Raw genomic sequence first — 10,645 nt, 5'->3', positions numbered from 1 at the left:
AGCTAGCATTATCCCATCCTTTTCAGTTCCCCGTCACCATATCACAAAAGTCTAATCTTAACGCGACTTTCATTCCCTGGGAATTTATTGAATGGTAGCGCCTCCTCTCTCTCTCTCTCTCTCTCTCTCTCTCTCTCTCTGTGTGTGTGTGTGTTTAAAAAAGTGTGCACTCTCTAGAATGGGTGGATCTATCTATCTGTTTTGGTCTCATTCACATATTTATGCGACCCCTGAGCAAGACATCTGAAGGCAGGCCTGTTTCAGAACGTTTTTGTTGTTTGATGTTTGATCGTGATTTTCACTCTGTTGGGAGCCGCCCAGAATGGGTTGGGAGATGGGTGGCATACAAACAACAACATTTAAAGCATTATACTACCACTCTAAACTGTCATGGCTTCCCACAAAGAATTCTGGGACCTGTGGTTTAGCGAAGGTGCTGAGAGTTGTTAGGAGACCCCCTACTCCCCAACAGAGCTACTATATGCAGAGTGGCTTAATAATTGATCCTTCTCCCCAGGGAACTCTGGGAATTGTAGCTCTGGGACTAGAAGGAGGTCTCTTAACAACTCTCAGCACCCTCAATAAACCACAGCTCCCAGATTTATTTGGAGGAAGCCATGACTTTTTAAGCGGTATGGTGTGAATGTGGCTGAGCTGTCCCTATTGAGTGTTTCAGTGGCTGGGAACATAAGAGGCTTCCGCTTCCTTCTTCTTTAGCGTGCACGTCTTGGTGTCCTCTCCTTGCTCGCTAAACCCTTTGCGAGATCGACTGTGGGTGACTGACTGACCTTGCCCCCTGGAACAAATTTAGGCCTAGACTGATTCTATGGGCTTGGTTGGACTGTGCAGCCCTGCCCTCAATGGTGAGCATTTTGGTGAGAGGCTCTTTGGACCATAGCTGCCAAGTTCCGGATTGAAAAATCCGGGACCAGCAGCGGTGCGGCACGGGAAGTCACTTCTACGCGACTTCCGGACATGCGTAGAAGCGACTTCCAGCACCTCTCTGCCCATTTCCAACATGGAAATGGGTAGAGCGGCACTGGAAGTCACTTCTACACACTTCCGGACATGCGTTGAAGCGACTTCGGGCGCCACGGCCATTTTGGAAATGGGCAGAGCAGCACCAGAAACATGGCTGCCGGCAGGAGCTGCTTTCCGGGGGATTTACAGGAGATAAATCCATTCGGGAGACCAGCGGGAAACGGTAAGAAAATACGGGGGTTTCCCGGGCAAAACGGGGTACTTGGCAGCTATGCTTTGGACTGAAGATACAGAGGTACCTTGGTTCCTGAATGGCTTAGTTTTCGAACAAATCGGCTCCCGAACGCCACAAAGTGTAAGTGTTCCGGTTTGCTAACGTTTTTTAGAAGCTGAACATGTGTTTCGGCTGTCTGCATTTGTTTCCGGGGTCAATCAGCCAATTGGCTTTCGAATGTTTTGGAATTCGAACGGAGTTCCAGAACGGATCGAGTTCGAGAACCAAGGTACCACTGTACTCTCTGGAGCACAACACATTCCCACATCTCCCAGAAGCAAACAAAAGTCAAGAGCGCTCTTAAGAGCTGCCAAGAAACAGTAGTTAGGAGTGCTCTTGCACCCGTGTCCCACTTGTTGGCTTCTTCGAGGCACCTGGTTGGTCAAAGGCAAGAACAGGATGCTGGTGTTGAAGGGCCTTTGGTCTGATCGCCAGCAAAGTTCTTCTGATCTTAATCATGATGTGTGTTAGGGCCGGGCAATATATCATCCAAAACCGGTTTCAAGTCCATCTCATCATATTGGTTTCATAATTTTTGGCCTGGCAATGTATTGAAGATCATGGTGTTTGTGTGTGTGCATGTGTGTGCACGCACTATGCAAAAACCACAATGTGGGGAAAACCGTGAAGCCAGCCAATGCCTCTACATAGGTAAAGGGACCCCTGACCATTAGGTCCAGTCGCGGACGACTCTGGGGTTGAGGCGCTCATCTCGCTTTACTAGCCGAGGGAGCCGCCGTACAGCTTCCGGGTCATGTGGCCAGCATGACTAAGCCGCTTCTGGCGAACCAGAGCAGCGCACGGAAATGCCGTTTACCTTCCCACCGGAGTGGTACCTATTTATCTACTTGCACTTTGATGTGCTTTTGAACTGCTAGGTTGGCAGGAGCTGGGACCGAGCAACGGGAGCTCACCCCGTTGCGGGGATTCGAACTGCCAACTTTCTGATCGGCAAGCCCTAGGCTCTGTGGTTTAACCCACAGCACCACCCGCGTCCCAACATAGCTCCATCCTCTACATAGCTCCATCCTTATTTCAGACACTGCAATATGTCAGTAAGTATATCACAATGTTGAGCAGGTGATGAATCACAGATGCTTAGCTGGTGACACATTACAAGAGTTGAAAACCAGCTCCATCCTTATTTCAGACATCATGATATCTCATGATGTTTAGCTGGAGATATATCACAGATGTTGAAATCCAGATTATCGCCCAGCCTCAGTAGTCACAGTGGCTGGTCGGAGACAGTAGTAATGCTTCTGAATAACAGAAGGAAGAGTGTTCTTGTGCTTGCGGGTTTCCCATGGGCATCTGGGCCACTGTGATGTTGGACTAGAAGGGCCATTGGCCTGATCCTGCAGCCTCTTATGTTTGCGTGCATGTGCAAGCATTGAGGAACAGGTGGCATAGAAAGGGGGGCAAGGCAGAGAAAGGGGCAGGTGCAGTGCTTTCCAAGTGAAACACAAATTGCCAAGCGACTCACTAAAACAGGCAACTTTGGCTTTATTGGTTGGCGTCCTCGCCGCAGGGCTGAGAAGTTCCAAAACCATTCTAGTATCAGGCTGCCGGTGCAGACAGTGAATTAAAAAAACAAAAACACATTCAATTCAGAAATCCTCGGTCTGTGTAAAAAAAATAACACCACGCACCCCCACAAGCAACAAAATCCCCATTCCAATGCATCACCTGCCTTTGCTTGCCGCATGGTCACCACAAAAACATAGCCTGGACACCTGTTATCCAAGCCTGTAGGACAGTTAAGAGTCCAGATGTCGGTTGGCTACAACTCCCATCATCCCTGGCCATTGGCAATGCTCGCTGGGGCTGAAGTTCACCAATATCTGGAAGCCCAAAGGTTCTGCCACAGGAAGTGGAGATGTCTACCACAGCACGCCTCCCTAAATGGTTGGGGAGCACATGTGTGGAAATACGGGCAGGGACACAGCCAGGGCCCCCGTTTCTGTGAAATTGAAATTATGCAGCAAATAAAGTCTACTGTAAGAATGAGGAACCTGTAAGTTCTCCAGATGATGCTGGACTACACCTGCCATCACCCGCAGTCAGGAATGATGGGAATTCTAGTACAGTGGTACCCATAGCTGCCAAGCTCTCCCTTTTTTAAAGGGAAATTCCCTTATGCTGAATAGGCTTCCTCGCGAGAAAAGGGAAAACTTGGCAGCTAGGGTGGTACCTTGGTTTGTGAACAGCCTGGTTTGTGTAAGTTTTGGATTATGAACACCTCCAACCTGGAACTGCGTGTCCCGGTTTGCGAACTTTTTTTGGGATTACGAACAATTTTTTGAGGATTACGAACCAATTTTTTTGGAGGCCCCATTGGTGAAAGCGCGCCTTGGGTTACGACCTGTTTTGGTTTACGAAGGGACCTCTGGAATGGATTATGGTCGTAAACCAAGGTACCTCTGTAGGGCAATATCTGGAAGTCTACAGGCCTCCCCACCCCTGATCTATCACTTGCAGCCCATATGCTCATAAAGGTGTGTTTGGACAGATGAAGCTTAATTCTCATTCAAAGGGTTTCATGTGGTGGAGCGGCTCCAGTCCACAGCTTCCTCGGAGCAGGCTTATCGTTTTATTAGTTCTGCAACTGGAATGCACCTTAAAATATGTGGTGGCAGAGAAACAGATCTGCCTGGGATTTGTTCCCTAACCCTGAAGGTGCCCTCCAGCTGCCTTCAACTGCAGCTCCCATCAGACCCAGCCAGCAGTACCAACGGTCAAGGATGATGGGAAATGTAGTCTGCCCCACACTGCACTAAACGCTTCCCCTATCAACAGCTGGCTGCATTGAGTTAGCCCACAGTACATAGCTAGCAAAGACTAGAGCAACAGGGAGGAGGGGGAGGCCCCCACGTGTACTGAAAAGGACGAGAGACGCACAAAATTTGGCACAGATCCGTAACGGAATTGTCGGCGAGTTTCCCTGGCACCTGGGGGAAGGTCCCTTCCTAGTACAGAAAAAAGCGTAAGTGAGCCAGAGCAGGGTCTGCTAAGCCTACATGTGTTCTCAAGCGAGACATTATGGTCTCCAAAAGCAAAAGGAGAAAAAGAGGAGGAAGCTTCCGAGGAGAGAGGGAAAACACAATCTGAAAAGGAGAATCAGGTAGCCCTTGACTCCTAACACCCGTGTCATTGGCAAGCGGCAGGGAGCGAGGCCGCAGCGGTGCAAACACACCAGCACAGCCAGTCTTGCGCTCCTGCTGACGCGCTTGCACCAACCTCGCCCCTGCTTTGCCCACCTTCTGTGTAAGCCTCAGCAGAGCCAGAGAGAGGGCAGGTAGGTCCCTCTGACCAGTATTCTGTTTAGGTGGGGAGTCCCTTTTCCACCTGGGGCACGAGAAACAGGCTCTAGACAGGGGCTATCACTTCTGTTTTCCATATCCCTCTTTCCCTCCCCCTCCCCCAATGTAAACAAGTGAATTCTATGGAATGAGCTAATATTACGGGCTGGGTGTACGCGTGGGAATTAATTTGACTCTCCTGGCTCAGCAGAAAGATTTATGGAGGTCAGGGGAGTGGGTCCCCCAACTTTGGTTCAAAAGAAGCTTTTATTAGAGCGAGTAAGAAAAACACCAATCGCGACAGATCTTTGGGATGCGGACTTTAGCAGGGGGGAAGCCTAGAAGGCATGAGCGTATGATGGGGAAGGGCAAATGAGATCCCCACCCAGGGCTGGTGTTACAGACTGCCCTCCCATATTCCACTGCCCTGCCACCATAGCAGCCCCTCCACCGCTGCCCCATTTCTGTGGGGTGCTGGGAGAACCAGGCCCTCCTGGGGCTAGGGGTGGCTGATGCCCATTGGGACTGGCAGGGCAGAAGGGCATGGAGCCCAAACAGTAGGCAGCTTGCGTCCTACAAGGACGACACAGAGACTAAAGTTGACAGGCAGGGCTGCCACCGTTGCCTGGTTGTAAGAAGGCAGGCGGTGATGGGGCGGGGGCAAGCTGAGGTGGAGACGGGGCAATGCCCCATTCACCCAAATGGACCAGCTTCCACTGCTGAGGCCGTTGTGCTTCGGAGCCTGCAGAGGTGGCAATTCTTCCTCCTCCTCTACGTCATCCAAGGAGAACCCAGGTGCAGAACCAGAGGCCTTCAGCTGCTGCTGGGTTCCTAACTCCCATCAGCCCCAGCTAGGATGGTCCAACGGGCAGGGGTGATGGGGCTTGTTGTCCAGCAACACCTTTTCTAGGGACCCCCGCGTTTGGCAATACCAAGAGTTAGCTGGCGAGAGAATACTATTGGAGCAGGACTCATGGAATGTACTCAAGTATTTGGGTGTGTGTGTGTGCATATGTGTCGTGACCTCCAAGGCTTTCTTCTCTGCTAGCAGCAACTGGGGGAAGGAGTATAGGAAGGACTGACAAACACCCAGATGTTTGTCGTCCTTTCCCTACCTCTGCAAGCTTTCTGAGGTGGCACCGTTGGTCAACAATTCGCGAGATCTTCTTTGGCTGGTAAGCTGGAGCTCAACGAGCTGGCAATTGCCTTCTGGTAAACAACCAGGGACTTCTTCTTACTTAGCTCATGTTTCAACACCAGCTTCTCAGAAAGACAGCAGAGGCATCCCAGAAGTCTTTGGACTCCAAGTCCCATCAGCCAGAGCCACCATGGCCAACGGGCAGGGATGATGGGAGTTGTATTCCATCAATATTTGAAAGGCTGTACTGCCACAAGCTCTGGAAGGCCACCCTTGCTCTAGTCCAGGGTTTCCCAACCTTGGGCCCTCTAGCTGGTTTTGGAACTACAATTCCCATCATCCCTGACCACTGGTGCTGCTAGCTCAGGATGATGGGAGCTGTAGTCAAAAAAAAAAAACAGCTGGAGACCTAAGTTTGGGAAACTCTGCTCTAGACCAGCGATTGGGAACCTGTAAATTCATGTGTGTTTGTTTCTAGAAGGGGAAAAAAAGCTTCTTGGACTTGTATTCTAGTGGGTGTTGGGGTTGGTGTGGGGGACAGGGGGGGCGGGGAAAGTTCCCTTTCCCTTTCTGATGGGCACCAGTTGAACTCGCCCCACCCTTCCACGCCGTCCCCCAACTTTAGCAGCCGGAGATGTAGCACGAAACCATCCCGCCTTTGTCCCCCCCATCCAATCTGGTCACATTATCATATCGTCGGTAATTAAAAAACAAGCAGCACGGCCACAGTTCATTCGGATATAAATAAAACGTGTCGTTGAGCTTGATATGAAGACAGCAGGTCGGGGACGTGATCCGTATCCAGATCCCACCTGTGGAGCTGAAGGAGCCCTGGAATGCTGGCACTACCGTACTTGCTGGGTGGGCGGGGAGCTGTGGGTAGGAAACCCCCCCCCGTCTGTGGTGGGTCGTGCCTTCCCCTCCCCTCCCCGCTGTTGCCTGGCGGGTGGGGAGGAAGTGGTGCACGCCCTCCGCGGGCGCTCAGTCCGTTTTCCACACCTTGTTGAGTACCTTGACCACTTCGTCGTAGATAATGAACACAATGGCCACGTCTAAGCAGACCCGGCCCAGGCGGGGGATCGTGCCCTTGTAAAACCTGCAGAGGGAATGGACAGGGGTGTGTGAGAGAGAAAGGGGTATTTCAGAGAATCCGAGCAAGCTTTGGGAAGAGGTGAGCCAACCAAGAGGCAGTCTGGTATAGCGGTTAGAGCCATTTGTCCGAGAAACAAGCAAAGGCAGCTTGGGCCTCTTCTTCCTCAACCGTCACCAGAGAGCAGAGCCCTTCCTTCAGATGGCCTCAATGGGAGAGATGGGGGGGGGAAGGGTTCACCCCCAACAGCTCTGCTGTGGAAGACCAGCTCCATCAGGAATTCCCTAACCCTGGATTGTGCCAGCTGGCCATTACAAGAACAATTGACTTGATGATGATGATAATTTATACCCAGCCACTCTGGGCAGCTCCCAACAGAATATTAAACACACGCTAAAACATCAAACATTAAAAACTTCCCTAAACAGGGCTGCCTTCAGATGTCATCTAGAAGTCAGATAGTTGTTTATTTCCTTGACATCTGATGGGAGGGTGTTCCACAGGGCGGGCGCCACCACCGAGAAGGCCCTCTGCCTGGTTCCCTGTAACTTTGCTTCTTGTAGTGAGGGAACTGCCAGAAGGCCCTCGGAGCTGGACCTCAGTGTCCGGGCAGAACGATGGGGGTGGAGACGCTCCTTCAGGTATACTGGGCCGAGGCCGTTTAGGGCTTTAAAGGTCAGCACCAACACTTTGAATTGTGCTCGGAAACGTACTGGGAGCCAATGTAGGTCTTTCAGGACCGGTGTTATGTAGTCTCAGCAGCCACTCCCAGTCACCAGTCGAGCTGACGCATTCTGGATTGGTTGTAATTTCCGGGTCACTTTCAAAGGTAGCCCCACGTAGAGCGCATGGCAGTAGTCCAAGCGGGAGACCACTCTGCCCCTCTTCCCTCCCTGCTTCGTTTTTCCTTGTGTGCCATGTCTTTTAGATGGTACCTCTGTGGGCAAGGAATGGTCTTGTTTTACTTGAGTACAGGCAACTCCCCATTTACACGGGGGTTACGTTCTGAACCTCCTTGATCAAGCTCCAATTCTCCACAGGCCTCAAAAGCTCCTGGGATTGCACTTGCAAAGCTCTCGTGGGATTGCCAGGTGCAGTTTTTGTACCATTCTTGCTGTTTACGTGCTGTTTTGGGGGGAGGGGGGCTTCCCACCCCTTTGAAAGCGCCACTTCTGGGTTCACAGTGATGCACACAGTCACTTGAACAAGCATAAAGGAGGAGCAAGCCACTCCAGGAGCCTTTGGGGGCTGAAGAGTGGAGCACAAATGCTCTAAATCAGTGTTTCCCAACCTTGTGCCTCCAGATGTTTTGGGACTACAACTCCCATCCTCCCTAACTAGCAAGACCAGTGGTCAGGGATGATGGGAATTGTGGTTCCAAAACAGCTGGAGGCACACAAGGTTGGGAAACACTGCTCTAAATGAACAAATAATTAACAAATAATTAAGATAAATATAAAACCAAGAGAGACTCACGCAAGAGGTCCTTCATATTTCATGATCTGATAGCCACAGTCCCAGGTGCTTTTGTACTTGTGAGCCTCCAGGCCCTGTATAAGAAGATTGGCAGGGGGGGGGGGGAGAGATCAGGCATATATAGGGATTAATTACTTGGTAGGGAACCTCTGGTTCCTGGACTTAATCTGCCCCTCCACTTCTAGGAAACTCCACCCACATGGGCCACCACCTGTCAATCCTTTTCATCCGCCCCGCCGTACTCCTAGGTAGGGTTGCCAGACTCAATAGAGGACAGGACTTCTGTGCCTTTAATTGCCCTGCTCTCTTTTGAGTCTGGAAACCATAAAGAGAAACCAGCAGGCCCTTTGTCTAATTTCCAAGCAAAGGGTCTGCTGGTTTCTCTTTAAGGTTTCCAGACTCAAAAGAGAGCAGGGCAATTAAAGGCACAGAAGTCCTGCCCTCTATTGAGTCTGGCAACTCTACTCCTAGGGTTGGGGCTTTCCCTTTCCTGTGCGCCATTCCCACTCCCATTTATATAAAAGAGTGCAGGTGAAATGTAATTTTTAACCCCAGCTCCCTTTGCCTCTCTGTTCACGCCCACCATTGAAATATGGCCCAGTTGGAAGGTTGGCCCAGTGTGAATCTGACCTACAAGGCTTTCCTTGAAGAGAAGTTCAGAGGTTTGAGCGTACCTGCATCCTGGTCTTCACGACATCCAGTGGCGTGTTGCCAAAGACGCTGGCTGCACCGGCGATCGCCCCAAACAACCCAGTAACAAGCGGGTTGATGGTTTTATTTGGGTTATCTCCTAGAAGGGGAAGGGGAAGGAAGATGAGGACGAGGCATGAGAGGAAACAGAGCAGAAAACAAGGGTGCCAAGAGTCAACTCACTCTGAAATGGAAATATGGCTTGAATTTTAAAAGTGCATGTTATTGTTGTTGTTTGCATTTATCTCCCACCTTTTTCTCCAAGGAGCTCAAGGTGGCTCTCCCAATCCTTATTTAATTCCCACAACAACCTGTGAGGTAGTTGAGGCTCAGAGTGAGTGATGGGCCCAAGGTCACCCAGAGAGCTTCGTGGCCCAGTGGGGATTCGAACCCTGGTCTCCCAAGGTCCTAGCCTGACACTCTAACCCAGGTACCCCCAAACTGCGGCCCTCCAGATGTTTTGGCCTACAACTCCCATGATCCCTAGCTAACAGGACCAGTGGTCGGGGAAGATGGGAATTGTAGTCCAAAACATCTGGAGGGCCGAAGTTTGGGGGTGCCTGCTCTAACCACTACAACACCCTGCCTCTCGTGACGATAATGTTGATAATGCTAATAATAAATAAATAAATAAACTTTATTAGTTGCGATTTTGCACTTAAGCGCCTCAAAGCGGCTTACACAGTAAAAATAAAACAAACACATTCAAACAAACTAAAACACTGGCCTGAGAACCTTTTCCGAAGGAACAAGTCCCAGCCACCTTACTTAGCAGAGAAGAAGAAGAAGAAGAAGAAGAAGAAGAAGAAGAAGAAGAAGAAGAAGAAGAAGAAGAAGAAGAAGAAGAAGAAGAAGAAGAAGAAGAAGAGTAGTTTGGATTTGGTATCCCGCTTTATCACTACCCTAAGGAGTCTCAAAGCGGCTAACATTCTCCTTTCCCTTCCTCCCCCACAACAAACACTCTGTGAGGTGAGTGGGGCTGAGAGACTTCAGAGAAGTGTGACTAGCCCAAGGTCACCCAGCAGCTGCATGTGGAGGAGTGGAGACTCGAACCCGGTTCCCCAGATTACGAGTCTGCCGCTCTTAACCACTACACCACACAACGAAGCACAACGAAGGCCACAGATATATCAACCTATCCCCCAATTAAAAACCGTATGCCTGGGTAAACAAGGATGTTTTCACCTGTCACCAAAAATGACGCAACACTGGTGCCAGATGTGCTTCTCTGCAAAGCAGGGAGCCAGCACTGAAAAGGCCCCTTCTTCTGCTGCCACTTTCTGCACTTCCTTCAAACAGAACACATGAAGAAGGGCCTCTGATGATGGACTCAGTTTCTAAGCTGATTCCCATGGGGAGAGGGTTTGATACTAGGAGCCACAAAAGTCTCGATAGGTCAAAACCAGCACTGAATCCCGAAAACTAATTGGCAGCCTGTTAGTGGCACCACACTCTAAGCAACCGAGCTCCTGTATTTATAAAAGGTAAAGGAAAAGGACCCCTGACCATTAGGTCCAGTCGTGACCGACTCTGGGGTTGCGGCGCTCATCTCGCATTATTGGCCAAGGGAGCCGGCGTATAGCTTCCAGGTCATGTGGCCAGCATGACAAAGCCGCTTCTGGCAAACCAGAGCAGCACATGGAAACGCTGTTTACCTTCCCGCTGTAGCGGTTCCTATTTATCTACTTGCACTT

At 50.5% G+C, this 10,645-nt stretch overlaps 1 protein-coding gene across 1 annotated transcript in view; it reads right to left on the bottom strand.

Moving 5' to 3' along the window:
* Nucleotides 1-2,744: 2,744 nt before the first annotated feature.
* Nucleotides 2,745-10,645, bottom strand: part of SLC25A1 (solute carrier family 25 member 1) — a 52,252-nt gene continuing 44,351 nt past the window's right edge. The window contains exons 7-9 of the mRNA XM_035098027.3: nucleotides 8,936-9,051; nucleotides 8,262-8,335; nucleotides 2,745-6,791 (exon numbers count right to left, since the gene is read on the bottom strand). Coding sequence (XP_034953918.1) covers nucleotides 6,677-6,791; nucleotides 8,262-8,335; nucleotides 8,936-9,051 — 305 coding nt within the window. The 3' untranslated portion in view covers nucleotides 2,745-6,676. The remainder of the gene's footprint in view (nucleotides 6,792-8,261; nucleotides 8,336-8,935; nucleotides 9,052-10,645) is intronic.

This window comes from Zootoca vivipara, chromosome 16, assembly GCF_965207765.1.
Source record: "Zootoca vivipara chromosome 16, rZooViv2.hap1.1, whole genome shotgun sequence".
In the NCBI taxonomy this organism is placed as follows: domain Eukaryota; kingdom Metazoa; phylum Chordata; class Lepidosauria; order Squamata; family Lacertidae; genus Zootoca; species Zootoca vivipara.
Note: the sequence above shows the minus strand (reverse complement) of the source record. Positions and strands in the feature narration are given on the sequence as shown.